At 33.6% G+C, this 20,630-nt stretch overlaps 1 protein-coding gene across 2 annotated transcripts in view; it reads right to left on the bottom strand.

Annotated features, from left to right (window-relative positions):
• Window positions 1-20,630, bottom strand: part of LOC137408156 (uncharacterized) — a 49,782-nt gene that overhangs the window by 11,630 nt on the left and 17,522 nt on the right. Inside the window, exons 4-10 of one of the 2 annotated variants that reach the window (XM_068094552.1) lie at window positions 9,900-9,972; window positions 8,343-8,580; window positions 6,567-6,899; window positions 5,677-5,867; window positions 5,127-5,333; window positions 3,712-3,844; window positions 1,719-1,832 (exon numbers count right to left, since the gene is read on the bottom strand). In XM_068094552.1, the coding sequence (XP_067950653.1) occupies window positions 1,719-1,832; window positions 3,712-3,844; window positions 5,127-5,333; window positions 5,677-5,867; window positions 6,567-6,899; window positions 8,343-8,580; window positions 9,900-9,935 (1,252 nt within the window). In that variant the 5' untranslated portion in view covers window positions 9,936-9,972. Of the gene's footprint in view, window positions 1-1,718; window positions 1,833-3,711; window positions 3,845-5,126; window positions 5,334-5,676; window positions 5,868-6,566; window positions 6,900-8,342; window positions 8,581-9,899; window positions 10,021-20,630 lie in introns of those variants that run through there. The other variant, XM_068094553.1, reaches the window with a different exon arrangement.

The following is a 20,630-nucleotide window of genomic DNA, read 5'->3' as shown; positions in this document are numbered from 1 at the left end:
TAAAGGTGAAAGTAAATGAATGTAAAAGTGATCAAAATTAATCTGTATTTTGTGGCAGCCATTTTGTTGATTGATCGATCATGTTGCACTCTAGAAAACCATAAGTTCACCAAAAGGTTTGACTTTCATAGCTCTAATATTGTTCTTGTAGCTTCAAACAAATTTACTTTTTAACAATTTGCTTTGAAAAAGTAATAAAAAGGATAAATCGCAGCTGAGCACTCCAAGGAATGTCAAAGAATATCAAAAGTCAGTTGTTTACAGCTGATTGGATATGAATGTCAACCAGGAGTAAACTTACCATCAAAGATAAACTTGCACAACAATTTAGTCGCTTTCATCAGAAAGGTATTTTGTATTGGTATTGCTTTCGATATTTGTTTATTTATATTTTATTATATATTATTATTATTATTTTATTATATATTATATTATTATTATATTATATTTTATATTTGATACTTATGTTTGAGGTGATCTGAAAGCCAGGATGTTTCACGATTGAAATCGGTAAAACTTGATCACGATTAAAATGCTCAGTTCAAGCAAACGTGCTACTATGACGTCCATAATTGCAAAGAAACCATAGAATAGTTGCTACTGGAATGCAATAGCTGATATCAACTATAGCGATGATAACAACTAGTGACATCATTTCACACATATTTTTCTCCTGAGCCTGTTAATCGCTATCAAGTTTGGTTGATTTTAATCTTAAAACATTCTGGCTATCAGACCACCTCAAGCATCACAAACAATCACAAATGATAAAATAATACTTATACTTTCTCATAAAGTCTACTAAAGTTTTATGTAAGTTAATCTGCTGTTTATCTACAAGCTTATTAATGTTGACAGCATAATCCAGCTTATGATCATGGTAAATTATAACTAGACCTTCTCACAGGTCTCATAATCTTGCATGCACACATGAAATCATGAGTTGCCCAAACTGTGTTTGTGATACTTGTAAGTTAAACTAAATTCACTTTTTGATTTAATTTAATCTCAACACATAAATCATGTTTATGATTTAATTGTGTTGAGTTGAAGTGATTTTTTGCATTCAATTGGTCAATCTTTATTAGAATAAGAGTCATGTCTGAAGCCACGGTTGAATGTTAGAAAAAAGGATTGCAATGCACGAGATTTGTACCGAGAGATTTGGCAGTGCCTGGCTTAATAGTCAGGCACACTACTATATGCACCAATCAACCATCTGTATAGTTCTACAGACTTATGAATATTATAAAGGCTTTATTTGTATGCCAGTGTTTCCTGTCCTCAACTCTTCTCCTGCAGATATTAGCGTTCAAACAATCTTTTAGCAGAGCAAAACTTTTATGGGATGCAATTTACACTTTCAGCGCAAATAAAGAGAAGCCGTGTGTAGTCAAATCAGCCTCAAAATTCTAGCTTCAAAATACGTAGAGCACAGATTCAATTGTGAATGCGCAAAACTTTTTATCACGTACATCGAAGTATCAATACTGTGTTAAACAATGACCTGCTATTAGTCTGATACTGTTACTGATTATTTTTATTATCTCTATGCTAAAAAGTGAAAGCTTAGCTGCTATTTACAAAACCTTATGCACAGCATTACGCAAAAAGTGCTTACAGATTACAGCTTTCCGAGGATATTAATAACTCCAGTATCGCTGCAAGTGCAGCACATAGCAAATATCAGCAAATATAAAACGTAATGAATATCTTACCGCTGACTTCTGTGCATAAGACAGCAGGTACATCGAAGTTGTCTCCATTCCTGCAGTAGCACTCACAGTCTTTTCCTCTGTATGAGTCTGTGGGACATGTCCTTGAACAGCCTCCTATCATTAGATCATTACGGTAGTTGTTTTCAATCTGTTACACAGGCTATCATAATTCCACAAATAGTGTAATGTTTACAAGTACCTAATTGATATAATTTAGTAAACATATTAATAAGTATTATCATTACCATATTTTGCTCACAATTTAGGAGTAAAAAAATAATAAATTATTTATTTTTTTACTTGACAACAAATTTATATTTGCAATAATGCTTATTTTTCAAAATACCTTTCAATGAGGGAAACTTGTAGACATTTATGTTGAAGGTTCACTCTAAGAGTAAAAGATATATCCGTCAACCTCAAAACTAATTCATTTTATAAACAAAAGTATTTACAGAAGAAAACTTCCCTTTAATCAAAGTTCATTTCTTTTTGAAACAATTTGTAATTGTCTACTCCTGCTTGCGCGCATTTGGTTATGTAAGCCAGCAATAAGACTAGTTCTGTCTGTTATGTAGCCAAATATCTACTCTACTTGTTAAAATAGTTCTTCCATCTTAGAGAATGTTTGATATAAAATCTAAATGGTGTCAAAAGTTTGTCCAAAAGCAAGTCTCATAAATATGCTAGCCGAATGGCCAAGCATTATTGAAGTGTTATGAAGCGTGAGTAATTTAACCGGTGTAATGAACGTAATCACGATCATTTTTCACTACAGTCTGTTGAATGATCGTGGTGTGGTAGTTTATATTGTTGATTTTCAGACCTAAAGGTTCCGAGATCAAATCCTCTGACAAGTAGATTTTTCATTGCTAGAATTTAATTGCTATAACTGGACAGATGACAAACACTGATATTTATATAAATTCACGTAGCAACTAATTATTTAGTATGTATTGCTAAAAATTTAAGTAGGTTACTCGACACTGTCTATCAAAATGAGCAATATTATATTACTGTTGTAAATTCTTGATAGGGACCAAAAGATAATAATGGTTGAATTTTCTAATTTTCTTTTATCAAGCTTATTTAAATATGATAAAAATATCACAGACAAAATCTTTCATTTTCAACTGCGTGAAAAATACAAAAACATTTTAAATTGTTTGTCACAAACCCAGATGTTAAGTATTATGCTATCAGCTGTTAAAATCTGCTGTCAGCAGCATTTTAATAAGGAAAACTAAGGGAAGCAAATCTATACTTGACTTTGTCATAAATTCAAGCAGGATAAAGTTTACTGTATAAACTTGTTGAAACTTTCATGTCACCCCTTCTTGAATACATTTATTTTCGCATCCATAGACAAAACACTACAGCGCATCATTTAGACATTCACTGTTCTGCCAATATTTGGGCTCAGAACCAACGGAAAAATCTACAGACTGTGTTATAGTAGTTTTGATCAAATTTCTAGATATTTTGCAATTTTTTTCCAAAGCTACTTTGTTGCTGAGTGAGTAAACAACTCGAGTGCTAAACTACAGACAGGAACCCATCACTAAAATATCAATCTGTGAGTGAGCAATCGCTCAAAGATTGAGTGTGATAATTTCTTATCTAACAGCCAGCATGAGTTTGTGATCTTGGTTGGACTTGTCTGTGCCCAGTGGTAAGAGAACCTCAATGACTGAAGACATGCCCAGTTACAAAAAGCATTGTTAAGGTTGGATGTCATTCCTGTCACCTTCAGTTGACTTTTTTTGGGATTTGAACCCCGACATGTTGATTGCAGGTCAGGCGTTCTAGATCACGGAAAAACGATAACAATCAAAAATTGAAGTCAAGGATGTACTGAAACCTATAGAGTTAGTTTTTAATTGTCATTGCCAACTAATTACAGTTTCATTTGGAATAATTTGTACTGAGTCTGGTTGGGGCTAGAACATTTCATAGACATCAATATTAGCGGTTTAGCACATTCATTTCTTACTGTCACATCCATATAGTCTGTTGATCAGCTGGAGATCCTCAAAAGAGAAAGTGGTAGCACGACCAATAATATCTTGGAATTCTGGTTCTCTTGTAGTGATCGTATTCAACCTCCCAGGATCTTTAGAGAAGGCCTGTAAAGATAAGCACAAAACTTATATTTAATGCAGCATAAAGCAGTGTTGAACTGTAGTACTTGATTACTATAAAAGTCGTGAGCATTTCACCAAGTCTAGCATATTGCTGGGTGTATTTCAAGTTCTGATTGAGAAAACAAAAAGTAGGACAATAAAGTCAGTACAGACCGTTATCATAGAATTAAAGCACACGTGTTTGGTTAAGCCAAGTGCCGATAAATAGGGTAAGTATTGGCAAGGTCATAGGCACAACTAATTACTATAAGAAAACAACAAGTAGGGCACAATGTCACTAGGGAAAGTAATTACATGTATATAGCTAAAGCACAGTGTTTGGTTAAGCCAAGTGTCAATATATAGGACAGTTATCGGCAAGGTCATACAACATCAGCTAATTATGAACAGCACACCTTTCAACATAAAGTAACTTAGCGTAATGCCACACAACTTGGTACTTTACATAATGTTACACATCATACCACAAGTTCAATCTTCTAATTGTTAAAAAAATGTTCAGCTCTTTTAACAGGATTAACTTTTCTGATGAGTTGACAATAATAAATATCATTAGTCAAAAATTATTTTTAGCCCAGTTTATGTTATACATGTTATAAATTAGTGCATATATTTATTTCATGCCAGTTAAATCTGCCACCTTTTGTGACAAATAGGCTGTATAACATTCTAATTTTTCGGATACTTTGCCTTAATTTGACTCAGAAAAATGTTTGAACTGAATTTATTTTTGCATAACCTTTGCTAGAATAACTCAACCGTCTATCTGCACATCTGTCCGTTCGAAGCTAGGGTTGCTGGCACAAAAGATAGAGTGTTGCACAAGATTTGAACTCGTGTCATCCAACATGGCAGCCTGACACTCTCACACCTGAACTAATGAACCAACTTCCGACATTTCAGATTAATTTTGGACATACATTTTGGACGTATTTATTTTCTGAGCTTTATCGGCATACCTGATGATCTCTTACGACACACTAAACTACCAGCGTACTAGTACAGCAAGTTTTTACTGTATACTGTGTACAGGATATTAGTACAGGAATAACAAGAGCCGTGTCCACCCAACAGTTGAGCCAAGAAAAAAAATTGTTACACACAGGAATGAAACTCAAGTATCCAAGTTTTGCAACTAAACATGCTACCAACTGCACCACTGGAGCACCTTGTTACATTCCAGAATAGTTGTGCAGATGATGATTATACACGATGGTGATCTCTCCCGGCGAACAAGTAGAAATAAAAATGAATATGAACTTACAGCTTTACCATAGTGCATGACACTTCTATAGCTGTATACGGTGCCTTCCAGTTCTGCTTCGTCTTGCTCTAGCTTGACGAAGTTATGACTACCGCCATCTCGAATATTCTCAGTGTTGACTGTTACAAACCGATCTCTGTCTGGTCTGCTGTGTTGGTGGTAGACTCCTAAGGCATGCATCAACTCATGAATCGGTATGTTCTTTGACTGCAAATAAAGTGCATTTATTAACAAACGTTATTCGAAATTGGTTTTAAATGAAGTTCAAAATACACAAAGTTAAGTTTATTTTGTGTCAAGCAGCAGGCGTTCAGCTAGTTATAATGTTGAAAAATCTTTATTATGATAAGAGATATACCCCTCTGTCATTGGAAACAAATATTGCATCATACATGGTTCGAACTCGCAGCATTAATTTTGGTAGACCAAAACTCTAACTTTTAATCCATCGGAATAACTGTCCACATACTTATTCTCTGTGCTTTATTGGCACACCAGACAATCTCATAGCACACTAAACTACCAGTGCAATAATAGATTTTATGCTTACCGAAGCGCATCCGTTGGCAAGACTAAGTACATTGGGCTGGTCCCAGTAGATCCAGCCAGTGCTTGAATAGCACCCTCCATCTCTTACGATGTTGATAAAGTTTTCTTGGTCAGATCGTGGAATGAAATCGATGCAAGTGTATCGCTGATATTCTGCTATGGCTTCGTCTATAGCTGCTAGTTCTGAGCTTGCTACAACATGTTACATATATATATTATATATTGTATATAATATATCTTATATACAATAAAATATATATATTATATATCTAATATGTATTATATATATAATATATATTATATATAATATATATATTACATGTACATATAATGTATATTATATATAATGTATATACTCGTATATACATGTATATATATTACTGTATTGGCAATAAATTCATATCAAACAGAAATGCTTTTCAAATTATACCATAGAAGAATCATAAAACAAAGGAAGGGCAACAGTTAGTCAATAATTGTAAATAACCATAAAACAACAATAAAACATTAAACAACTGAATAATCAAATAAAATAATTTAGTGATGATATTTTCAAACTGACTTGTTGTATTTAATATTCTATTTAATGTTGGCATCTGATGGTTTACTAACATTATTTCTGTTTAATATTATGGTGCTGTAATTAACATAGTATTCTTTTTCAGTGTTTTTCAACTTAGATCAGATAAAATAATTTGACACTAATATGTTGAAATTTGATATTTGTTGGTTAAACAATTTTATCAGTGCTAATTATGATAAAGCTATAAAAAATATTAGTTTTTGAAATATTTTTAAACCCACAATATTCAGTCATGATACAAAAATGGAAATATTGTTAGTTAGGAGAAAACAAATTATACAGAGGGAAGACTCCATAAATCGACTTACAAAAACGGTTAGAAGTGGGTGCGCTAAGTTTATAAGCAATGGTAGTGCTGGGCCACCTCAGTGTTGTGTCACTTGTAGCTGCCCTCTTTCCTCTGTTGCGAAAGCTCCCTCCATTTCCTGTCAAATCGATTCCTCTACCTCGTCCTTTCCTGCCTCGTCGGCCCTGCTTTTTTACACAGCTGCCAGAGCCAATGGCAGCATCTGATTCGGTGAGGAAGACATTAGTTCTTCCTTCTGCACTTTCCTCCAGCTCACATGGCACCGGTTCTAGCACATCGAGCTCAAACAGGACATTCCTTCCGTCTGATGTTAGTATGTCATCATTCGGATTTCCTATCATCACACAGCTTATAAACTTTAGAACATGCACTGAGCTTCATTCAGCTTGTCAGATGCAAAATTTATGCAAATTAGAAGTTATCTGCTTCTGCCAAAAGCTGCATAAAAGACAGGAGAAAGCAACTTTTAATAATAAACCGCGGGATATTCTTCAGTCATATGGTAGTATATGCTGCTACCATATGACTGCAGTACATTTATACAACATACTACCGTCATATGGTTTGACTGAAGTTATGACTCATACCTTGACATATGTCATAGGTATAAGTCATAGGTATGTCATACGAGGACATATGATATACCTCGTATGTTGAAGTATGACTCATATCTCAACATATGACTTACAAGCATCGACATCGGCATTGGCAATAAGTTCGACATTGAATATGACGTTGGCAATAAGTTCGACATACAAACATAATGCGTTTTGGGACCGAGCGCAATCATCAAATTTCCTGTATTCCAGATCAACCTTTTTTAATATAAAATAACTAAATACAAATTAATCCGTTTTTATCCTCTAAAAATTTAAATTAAAAGTTCTCTGCTCCTGCTAAATTTAGTCACAAGAGAAAGCAACTTTCAAAAACTTGAACATACTGCGTATATATATATATATATATTTTATATATTTATATAAAATATATATATTTATATATATTTTTATGATTTTAACCTGCAGTTTTTAATAAACTTCATACACAGCTCTAATTGACTCGATTATTGAGCACTTTACTTTACAGTGTAAACCACATATACTAAATATATATTAATTTTAATCCTAAACATACACTCATATGTAAAGTTATATGGCTCACTGGTCAACTAATGATTGCATGAGGACTTGCAACTCAATAGCTAATGAAAAGAAAAGTTTCCAAAACAAATCCGCTCACAAGGAAAAAATCTGCTAGATAAATGGATTTTTTGGAGTTTCCAAATGTCACAAGGGCAGAGAGATCTGTATTTTACAAGTTGATTTTTGCTGCATGACTGTGTTTTTAATAATAACATCCTTGACTTGCTTTGCTATCTCCAGCTTGACCAAAAAGTCATGATTTCCAAAAAATTTACATGCCGAATTATATAGAATGCGCTTCTATGTAATTGCAGCAGAGTGTTGTCCAAACAAGAAAACATTAAAAGGTCACCAAGGTCAGCAAACTAGAAAGCACATCTAATTGCAATCACATCTAATCTAATTTTATAATAATATATATATAATATAGATTATTTATTATATATACTCTTAGAACTATATTTGTATGGCTTAATAAAAATTCTTGTTTTTTTCTCAGTAGCTCCATATTTGCTGCTATTACCAATCAGATTTCTAGTGCACTAATTCATAAAATCAAAACTAAACTAGCATTTTTGTTAAACTAAACTTCGTCACATTTTTATTTGACCTCAGTATTTCACTAAGTATCTTACTTCCATTTCTCCCATTTTCATTTCTGTAGTTAAAGTTTCCAGCTTCAGCAAGCAGTTGATCAAACTGTGGTAAACGCTGATGTGGTCCTCTGCTTCCAGAACCTCTTCCTCTGCTGCCAGATCCTCCTCCTCCTCCTGTTGTAGGAGCCTTGGTAGTGGTTCTATTTCTTCCTCTATTCTGTCGATTTCTTTGCCGCTGACAATCCATTTGTTGGAAGAGCATCATCAGGATGAACAGCTAGAGAATAAGGCAAATTTTCATTAGGCAGATGTTTTGTATCTTGTATAAATTTGAGTAAGTTGGCAGACCCAAGTGCTGTTAGAGATCATAATATGTAAAGTACGTGTAAGTACGTGCACAATTATTCTTAGTAAGGTGGTTGAGTGGTGCAAATAGTGGCATGCTTGCCTTGGAATCTGCATGCCCTGGTTCAACTCCTGTATGGTGCAATCTGTTTATTTACTCAAGTGTAGCTTTGGACGGAAGAACATGGCTCTTATGGTAAAGATGTACAACAGAGGTCAAATTTACAGGAGATGAATTTTCTGAAAGCTTTCCATGTCGGCAGCGAATGCATACATGCTTCGGATAGAAAAAACAGCGCTGATGAGAAAAAAGACATGTTGATGATCGCTTGAAAGTTTTTAAGCTAATGATTGTAATAGTATGTAATTAATACAAGATGAACCATAACTTATGCAAACAGTACTAGTACAGTACATCATGTGTTAGTACACTGACAGTCTAGTCTGCTGTGAGAGATCGCCAGATGTAATAACTACGCGTACAGTTTTCGTGAAATGCAATCGAGTAGGAAAGTGGCGTGGTTGTTAAAATGTTGTCTAGCATTCAGACAGGCATTAGTTCAAATCATGTATATTCCAGCCTTTTTTTAACCTTCAATCATGGTTTCGGCGAGATGGATGGACACAGCTCTTATCATAGTCAATTTTGTAAACCAGCGAGCTCATGCTTTGACAATTGTATTTGTATGCAATGTAACAAGGTTTTCAACAGCCTATAAAAACACTAAAGCTGATTCAGCTAACATCTGATTGTATCTGTATAACATTAAATGAACGTTGCCTATGCTAAATGTTTATTTTATGTCAATTATAGATTTCAAGATTTTTCATGGTTTGTGTTCGAGCCATTGAAGTGGCATGTACAGGTTTTCAACTCACTTCAAATTACGTGATATGAACAAATTGCATATGACCTTTAACAATTAATTTGGTAACATAATTGCTAGATGCTTTAACAGTGTTCCACCTAATATTTATTCTCTTTCCAAAGAAAGGAATTTTAAACGCTATACGTCAAACCATTTATTTGATTTTGTTGACAAACTGTTGGTCTTTTGTTTTATGATTCTAGTATGGCATAATTTGGAAAAAATTTCAGTTTGAAAAGAAATTGTTGCAAATAAAGTAATATATATATATTTATATATTTAACACTCTCAGATTTATATATATATATATATATATATATATATATTTAACACTCTCAGATATATATATATCTGAGAGTGTTAAACTGCGTAAACCACTTACCAGCAGCAACCACCTGTAAGTTGACTTCATTTTCATAGACCAAGAGAGAGTCTTTAAAAGTCTTCTCCTATGCCTAGAACATTAGTGTCAATCTCAGAAGGAAAAGGCAGCTTAGTGGGACACGGAAAGACGTACCCGCTTATATATGTGAATCGAAGCAGGTTTAGTGATTCATTGGCCATTTCTGGCTCACAGGTACCACCCTGCTAACATCTCCACAGTTAATGTTGTTACTCATGCTATTTTATTGCTGTGCTTAGCTGCAGTTCCTAAGCGACAGATTACTAGAGGATTAGTGTATTACTAACGCGTGCCTAGTTAATTTATGATATGAGATTAAAATACTCAAAACAAATATGTATAAATGACATCACTAGTTGCTCAGCTGCCTGTCTCTCTTGTTATTGATATTGGCTATTGCGTTAAAGTTGCATCGTTATGCATCTCTACTTTGTTAATCTCTTTGCAACTAAAGACATCATAATCGCTTTTTCTTGAATCTGAGCGTTTTATATGTGATAAAGTTTTGTGGATTTTAATCTTGAAACATCCTGACAGTCAGATCACCTCAAACATGAAAAACAACCACAAATGATAAAGAATGCTGATACTTTTTGACAAAATCTGCTAAAACTGTGTATAAGTTCGTCTTTAGGTTATGTTTTGTTTCACCATTACTTGATGTTATTACTACAAGATGCTTAGCCCTACCCCTAATTAGAAAAAAACTTCTTTGACACTGGCGACTTTAACCAAGTGCTGTATTTATTGTAACGTAAAAGTTTGGCAGTATAGTTGGTGACATCATAATTTGTTTTGTAATGGATTATTACATAACAGCCATACCTCGACATACGAGATATTTGAGATACAAGGAAAATTCTGAGCAAATTTTTGCGCTGAGATATGCGACAAATGGTGATGGATTAGAACATTTAAAACACATTTTTTACTGCAATATCTTGTATTTGAGTGTTTTTACATGAGGGTGAGAATGAATTAATTTGTAAATAGTTACTTTATATAGGAAAAATTGATTTAAAGTTACAAGAACATAGATATACAGCCCTCAATTGGATTAAGTACCTATGTCATGGTATGACTATATTTACTTTTATTGCTATTAGAAGTTTTAAAGCTTTTGATCATGATTGTCAAGACACCATAAAGTAATCTATAATTCAATAAAGCAGTATTGTTAAATTATATACGTTTATGGCTATTAAAGGGTGACTCATGTCAAATTGTCACATTTTATCAGAAAGTATAAACATTTTTCTATAAAGCTTTTGATCATGATCGTCAAGACACCATAACCTAATCTATAATTCAATAAAGCAGTATTGTTAAATTACATACGTTTATGGCTATTAAAGGGTGACTCATGTCAAATTGTCACATTTTATCAGAAAGTATAAATATTTCTCTATCATTTGCAATTTTGTTTGTCATTTTAGGTGATCTGACTGCCAGAATGTTTTAAGATTAAACGAGGAAGATTGATTCAGAGTAAAAATGCTCACAGCAAAAAGATGTGCCCAAACTTTTAAATTTAGACTTGAGCCTTTAAAATTTCTAGAATTTCATACCATGATTTTGAACAACTGACATGAAGCAATCAACAGACATACCTTATAAACTAAAAATAATGTGATTTGTTCACAGCAAGTGGCCCACTGATATTATGCCCCTTCTGTGAATGTGTTCAAGGGTGTTCCAAAAAATTCTCTCTCACATTGGCATGCTTAATCCAACCTGTCTCATACTCACATGGTTTCCTCTGAAACTGTACATAATTCACGAAAAGATTTCTGATGTTTCATAAAGTGATAGAATTTGTATTTACTGCTTAAACCAGGTATGATGGCAACAGTCTATAAATGTCACTGAGCTTTTTATGAGATAGACAACTTTTCCACTAATCAAGAGTTATTTTCTCATGAATTACTGTAATTCATAATCATGTTTATTTGTGCTTCCGAGTTGTAGCAAAGGTCAATTAGAAATGTGAATTATTTTAGCTAAAATTATGTAGTCATATATCTACTTGGCTATAAGTTAACTAAAATATTGTAATGGTAATGACTACGCATTATTTCTGTGTAGATTTTCTTTGTCTAAAGATTTTAAAAGAACTCGCTTTAGATAGCCCAACATTTACCACCAAAAAACTTTTTGTGGATATATTGCAATGGCTACCAATTTTGTTGCTGCCATCTGTAAATAGTAGAATTATTATGTTTTTTATGTGGTAGCTCAAAAGTCAGCGACATTCAATCTATATATAAATAAACCTCAAAGTTTGTCGTCATCTGTCATCACAGTTCGGTGTGTGTCCAGCTATAGCGATTCAAATCTAGCAATGAAAAATTCACATCGTAGAAAATTTGATGCCAGATCCTTCTGTTTACAAAGCAACAGATGGCTCTGCGTTACGCACAGCATCACTAAAGCTGGCTCTCACAGCCTTTCTTAATAAATTTAGCAAAACTGAAACTAACTTACGCAAATTAGCCAATAGAAACTAGATTACCTGTCTCTGTTTATAAGTTGCTTTTAATCCCGGGCAACACCGGGCATTCCCCTACTATTTACTATAATACGAGCCATGTCTGACCGTCTGTCCAAAGCCACTATTAGAGTCTTAGGAAAAAATGCATTGAGCAGGAATCAAACTTATCTTTCTCCTAGTAGCCAAGCACACTAATAACTGCACTACTCGACCCTCTTACTAGAATGCAGAATAATTATGCACATATTTATTACACATATATAAGCTACAAATATACTAGCATATATAATGTAAAATATATGTAGGTGTATATTAATACATTTGGCAGTCTCGTGCACCGTGAGAGATCGTAATGAGTATGTGGATAATAAATTCATCAACCAGGCAAGGTGGCTGAGTGGTGTAGGGGTTAGTGGGCCGGTCACTAAAATGGAGTATATGAGTTCAAATCCTGTGTGAGGCAATTTTTATTAATGCTATTAGCTCTTATTACAGTAAAGCCTACTGAATGCATAATGACAAATAGTGTTAGCAAACGCTTCAAGTGCTTACAGCAAGCGTTTTAAGCTTGAGTATCTTAACCAATGTAATGATTATTTGCTTAATGAATCCATTGTATTCTGTGCGGCTTCATGGTTAAGGTCATCATCAAGGACCTGGAGGTCCTGAGATCAAATCTAGCACGGCATAAATTTTTCATTGCTAGATTTTATTTGCTATAACTGGACACAAGATTTAACAAAATGGTAAAAAGACAACAAATGAGATTTATATATGCAGGTTGTAATAATGGTCAATCAGCTAAAATATCCAAATGCTTCTCAAGTAGAAAATTGTGCCATCATTGTTACTAACAGATTTCAAACTTTGGGATTATGCAACAGGAAGCCATTAGGTTTAAACAACTAATCCTTTGGCTGATGACCAAACCATGCTGATTAACTCATAGCGCTTCAATGCTAATGCATGTGAAAGGGAGTTCAAGAAACGTTTTTTCTGGACGGCACAATATTTTTAGTAATTCATGCCAATATGCTGAAATTATTTGTTTTTATCCTTCTTCGCTTGACACACATCATTTTCTATTTCATGACACAAAAATACTGCATCCACCATCATATGTTTCACTTTATGAAATTTCTGTTACTGCAATCTTCAATTCACTATCCCGACTCTTCCGCAATACTATTAGATTATCAACTTTTAAAACACCTGTTCAACTCACTCAATAGTTTCTGATTTCTGTCTTTTCTGGTTTGTTTTTCCACGAAAAAAAAATTTGTTGATGATTATCAACGCCAATAACAAATTAATCATACACTCATCCTGTTTAACAACAGAGAACAGTGACCAAACAAGCTCCTTCATGAAAGTCTTTGAAGTATTATAAAATCTACATGCTGAAGTCTTCTTTCAAAGGCTAAAACGTAAAAATTTAATAACTTGCATCATACAAATGACCACACCAATGTGCATGCTAAGATTTACTGTAAGATATCAGTGTTTATTTATTGTAAGCACGTTTTATGCTTAGTAAGAGTCAACACGCAGAGCAGTGTGGTAGCAGAACAGAAGACTACAAGAATTTGTTACATACTAAAAATCATGCTGTCAATCTATAACGTCAGTTTATACTTATTTTGAAAAATAGGAAATTCTTCTCTACAGATAAATCTGTAGTAATATATTATCAAAGATGTAACAATAATTGTAGAAGGGTTACAAAGTTTTGGTGATGATGGTGGAACAAGATGGTATTTTAAAAATCAATGATAGAAACCTCTCAATAGTGCATTAGTGTGTGTCTCCTCATATTATTTACAAACCATGGCCTGAAGTCTTTGTCATAATTCTCTATCATGTATGTTATTGTATGCCGGCAAGTAAAGAATCTTGGTCAAAGACTAAAGTGAAGGAATTATAATCCTTCCTAACTATGACATAATTTGCCTTTCGCAACATCCTTTTCCTTTCTCTCTATCCCTTTTTCTATGATCTATACTTCATATCTTGAGTTATTGAAACTGTTCACTCACTATCATCAAGTAGTCCGCCACTGAACTATCTGCCAAATCTGACACCAATTCCAAAAAATAGTTTTTCAACTCAATCTAGTCGATTAAAATTAAAGCCCTTACATTAGTGATATATTGGTGGCATAAAAAGAAACTCATAGTTTAAACTTTCGTAAAAACTTAAAAGGATAAATTGTGCAATAAAAAGCTTTTGAAAAATTATTCCAAATACTTTGTACAGCGCAATTTGTTTTTGGTATATGAATACAGATTTTTAAATAGATAAATAAAAATATGTAAAATAAATGTTAGCAATTAATTAAAACATTTGCACATTTTTGCCAAGTATTCACTACATTTAGGCATAAAATAAATGTATAAACTCACCTTCAGCCTTGCAGCTAATAGTCATCAAACAAGAAGCTAATATTAGGCATTTGTAGTTTAAAAATAATTAATCGATGCTCAGCTAGTTGTCTACAATAGTTTTTCATATTGTCACTTAGGAAGCACTTTATGTTTAATAACACTTTTGATATTGTAGTATTCAAGGAAAATTTTTAGGGAGAACAAACATTTTTTATCTTATGCAATAATACATAAAGTGTTAATCCAATAATAAAATCTGTTTTAATAAATTCTAACTGCTATTGTGCATGTGAGAGCCTGCCTGTGCTTGCATGCGTGCGTGTGTACATAAGTGTGTACTTGTGTGTGGACGCATGTGTTTGTGCGAGTGTGTGCATGTATTAGTCTGTGTAGACGCTACGTTTCTCAATGTTTTTTGACTGATTTCATCTAAACTTAACACATGTATGCTGCTTTTCTTCTACCAGATTTCCAAAAATATTTATTTTGAAAACTCCATCTGATCCTTGAGAACCCGACACTTAAACACCCACCTGCAGACTATCTGATTGACAATGAAAGGCATCACTGGGCTACCTGTTAGTGAAGTGACCATAGATATATATACCTATATATATATATCTATGGAATATATATCTATATATATCTATGGTATATATATCTATGGAAGTGACAAATAGGTATGCTGCTCCATAAAAAATTTTTTGTTTTTGCAAATACGCCACACGATAAATGAGTGCTTTATACTATTATATTGTTTTACATTTGGTATATTTTTTGTCAGTTTTTATTTAACTGTTATAGTTACAGTTGGATGTTCTTTATAGTTGTACTATAAAGAACATCCAACTGCTGGATGTTCTTTATAGTACAACTATCTAGAGGTGGAACGAGACCGAGACGTCTCGAGTATCGACCTGTCTCGTCTCGTATCGGTCTCGTCTCGACTTAACTATTGCCAAACTCGAGACAGGAAATAGAACTAAAGCGCCTGCGCACGGTTGTTAAAACATGGCTTCTTACGGTAGCGACAACTCCATATATTGTAATGGATTGCAGGCAACTGCCTTTAAAGTTATACCCGGTCCATTACTACCTGTTGCTATTGATTATGTTGGCCACTGAGTCTAATCATGTAGTCCGGACAACGGCCCTGTTATATTTTAGTTCGGTTCTGTGTCCTTAAAACAGATACCGGGTCGTATCTAATTACTCTTCGGATAATCCAATTTAATAAATAAGACTGCGGGTAAAATGTCTGTATTTTATCGTATCGTGTCTAAACACCAACTGCCCTTCATAAAATTCGGGCCTCTTTTACGTATATACTACCAATCGCGGATCAAACTTGCTCGGACACGGAGAAACGAACGAAAGGCCGTGTCGACCATAGTCTGTGTTCGGTTAGCAATGACGTTTTGTTAGCTCAATATAAGAATATACATGTGCATGTATACAGTAATTAATATAATTTCATGAGTACACTTTAAATATAATTCACATACTACAGTTAATACACAAAACAACACTTGACATTAATGAAACGATAAGAATGAAAGTATTATCGTGTGTTCTTTTAGTTGCGGTATTTCTTTGTAGAGCGACGGCTATCGGTTTCATTACATTAAAAAGTACGAACTATTCAATAGATGGTAATAATATACATGTACAAAGCAATATGTTTATAATAATTATGATCAATCAAGCTCAAAATTCTTAGAATATATAATTTCGGTATTTTAGAGCTGTTTGTGTCACTTTTGTTTACAAAAACTACATGCATATCACTATTAAAATGTTGTATTTAAATCGTTTACACCAGGCGAAAATTCAATTTAAAAATAGTTTTATTAATTTTATATATACCAAGTAGCTAGTACTTGTGTAGTGAAATCATAACCAAATGCTCATTATTTTACTGTCTCGTGTCTCGAGTCTCGAATTTTTACAAGACAGTGTCTCGAGTCTCGTCTCGAACTTAAAAAACCTGTCTCGTTCCACCTCTACAACTAGCTGTGCTAATTGGCGTTGCCCGGGTATTAACATCAGCTTATAAACAACGAGAGGTAATGAGAGTTGCCTGCCTTTTGTTATTAGCCTGGCACAATGCCAATGAATAATTTGAGTAAACTTGCTAATAAGAGCTACCTCATGACACTACGCCATGACTTTGCGTGGGGACTGAAAGCGTAGCGTATTTGCTCCCATATAGCGACATATATCGCTTAGCAAATATATCAACCTGTGTGGTCTAGTTAGTAAGGTGTTCGACTTCGTTAATAAGGCGGTTGAACTGATGAATAGGAGGTTTCGAGATCAAGTCTTCTACTAGGGTATATGTAATCTTTATTCTAAGATATGAAAATTACTATAGCTGGACATATACAATGACAAATATACAAGCTTTGAGAAATATAGATGTTAGGAAGAAGCACATTGAAACCTTTTTGCAGTATATCAATAGTAATATAATAGAATATCCTCGAAGAATAGTCTGTTTTACAGCCTATTTATTATAAAAAGTGGCAGACCAGACTATTCTATGGTGAGTGGAAGAGAGATAATACAGGGAAGTTCAACTCAGTCTAAAAACCAAGTCTACCAGTATGCTTAAGTTATATTTCAGTTGTAAAATATTTGTATTCACTTTGACTTTCACCCTCTCATTGCATAAGTTAGTTTATTTAATGCTGTGTCGCAGTATGTCGATGTTAATCATACAATACTCTGGTGATCGTCTGTGATAACAAAATTCATGCTATCACAAATCCATTCGCATTTACATCAGCAAGTAGTGCTCAGCATAGTGTTCTTATTACTCAATGTGAACGATGAAATACTAGTCTCGCAGCAACTGTCATGAAAAAAATATGAATCAAGCGATCTGCAGCAGTTAATCATCATCGGTGCACATTGTACTGTCTGTCGTGGATGCTCGGCAAACTATCAGGAAAGTTTGACAGTTACAAATTTTGCCGACGTATTCGCGTCGGTATCGGTTTACGATACACGGTCAATGAATAATTGCTGAGAAGACAACTTTGATATACCAGGGTTTTACTGTAAACCAGCCTCTATGGTTTATGATCAGCTGTTATTAGCAAAGCTACTTTTATTAGGCTGGTATTAGGTATCAAAGGCCTTGAGTCTCCTCTACAAATGTGCACTTTAGTACCATTAGTTTTCATGCAAGAGTGGATGAACACAACAGCACCTGACACGCTCTGCCACTGAATCGCGCATTCACCATTTCACCATGACTCACTCTTTGATCAGGTAATAATCTGAAAAGTAATTGAGGAAGTTCAGGTTTGTTTGAAGAAAAGTCGTGAGTGAGGTAGGAATATCTCCGGTACAGACAGCATTAACTACGTTGTGAAAATTTTTCTATTTGTGGTAATCCAGGTTATTTCTATTGCTGAGAACAGAGGATTTAGAGATGTTTGTTTCATATGAGAGTTTTAGTTAATAAAATGACTAACAACTTTGGCTATTGCAACATTTAGAGTGTAGAAACACATTAAGTTATAGCGCCAAGTTCAGCCGTTAGATACAATACAAGTAAACTCTATGGCAGCACTACTTTGTATTGTAACAACTCCTATAGAGAATAATTATATATAATATAATTCATTGTATCTATTTTAAATAAATATATACGATAAATTAAAATATATACAGGAATTGTATAAATTTTAAAGAATATAATAAGCAGTTTGGGCTTTAGTAAAATTACTTTGTCCTACTATTGTTTTTTAATTTTTGCTCAAGCAAGCTAATTGAAGCGTGAAGCTATTTTAGCAAAATCCACTTTAGTAAATTTAAAACTGACTCTACATGTATATGCAGTATACAAGGCACTCATTTTAAATTTGCTGTGAAAAAACACATAAAGTGGTATATAAATGTACTGATACGCTGTTTGCATGTTTGCAACATATTCCCATGACCAAACACGAGCTTAGCAATTGTTTGGGAGATTTATGATAAATGCATATGTGCACACAACTCTCGAAAAAATTATCCGTTATCGGTCGTGACCAAACCCTTGTACCGAAATCTCATCAACAAATTTAACAATTTTTGTGTAGAGTCATTTAAGTATAATAATGATACAAAACACATATAAACCTATTTAAAATGTTACCAAGTCTTTGAAAAGTGTTTGCAATATCTTAAAAATAACTCATTTGATCGGATTATACATAAATAGACAGATTAATTTGGCCGAAAATCAAAATAAAAAATTGACAAGTCTATTTTAATCAAAATTAAGACCGGCCAACAAAACACCGATAAGGACGTGTGACAGAGAGCAGAACCGTTAAGTTGTGCGCATTTCATGAGAAAAAACGTGCACATTTCACCAGTCTATGACATTGTCCAATTGTTGAAGGTTTTATGTAATTAACGTAGAAGTATTGAAAAATAACAGTTTTATTTTTGCCGATTCTACCGGACTCTAACATTTTAGACACTTATAATGAGTCCTTTGGTATTCCAACTGATGTCCAAAGCAGTGAAAGTAAAAGAAATGACGATGATATTTTTCTAACGATTCTTTTTCTATTTTAATGATTTCTAACGATACAATATATAATTAATGTAGAAGTACTGAAAAGTAATCGTTTCTTTTTGCCGGTCCTACTAAACTCTGACATTTTGGACATTTATAATGAGTACTTTGGTATTTCAACTGATGTCCAAAGCAGTGAAAGTAAAAGAAATGACGATGATACTTTTCTAACGATTCTTATAAAATTATTGCAATATTTAATTGTAAGAATAATTATTTGATTTTATAAGATTATTATAATATCGAGTTATAAAAATAATCCTTCGTTTTAACAAGATCAAAATATATGTTCAAAACAATGCAATATGTTACTGTTATTATTTTTTTAAAGATTTTGTTGATGATATTGCAGCTGTGCCCAATATCGCGGGTACCCAACATCGCGGTACTGACAAGCCGTTTTTAATATCTGCAAAATTAAGCAATAGGCTTACACTTTCTTATAGATATACATCTATGACAGCCAGCTAAAATCCGTTAGATTTTTAAATTCAGCATAATTTTTTAGATATAAATACATAAATCTAGATAAATATCACAACTTCTTGATATTGGTTGCTATGACCAATGATATACAGCCCCCAAGCCTGTGTATATTACACAGCAGCTTGCAATTTTACTTCTAATATTGCATTTCTCCTGTTGCAGGGAAGAGATATAAACATATAATCTTTTCCTTTCATTGTTGCTGTTTGTTGTACATAATAACACCCAGTACATTACAGCTACCATTGCAGCTACCATTGCAGTTCTCCTATTGCACTGCAGTGGCATTTGACTGCTAATATAGCAATTCTCAACCGACAGTACCCTTTCTTTTTCCATTATCACTTTGGTCGTGGGCTATATGACAGGAGTTTCTAGTTTACTAAAATCTCTTTTAGTATTGAGTTTTCCAACTAACGACCCTGATCTAAAACTATGTAGTATAATGTCCTTTTCGAAACTTTTGATTGCGCAAAAGAATTTTACAAAGTTAAAACAATATCTATATATATATTTCTCAAAGTATGTCTGTCTGTCGTCTGTCTGCATTCCGGCTATAGCTATCAAAACCTTCGAATAAAGAATCCGTACCGAAGAAGATTTAATCTCAGACCCTGCTGATCACCAGCCAGACATCCTACTCAGTAGGCCACAAAGATTGAGTTCTTCACTTGCCATTATAAGCCACTATATGGAAGCACATACCCAATGGCTTTGCATACAACGCAGGGTGATCGCATAAGTGATTGTCATTAGTAAGCTATAACTATATT

The sequence above is a fragment of the Watersipora subatra genome, chromosome 11 (assembly GCF_963576615.1).
Source record: "Watersipora subatra chromosome 11, tzWatSuba1.1, whole genome shotgun sequence".
Taxonomy (NCBI): Eukaryota; Metazoa; Bryozoa; class Gymnolaemata; order Cheilostomatida; family Watersiporidae; genus Watersipora; species Watersipora subatra.
The sequence above is the reverse complement of the archived record's forward strand: the minus strand, read 5'-3'. Positions and strand labels throughout refer to the sequence as shown.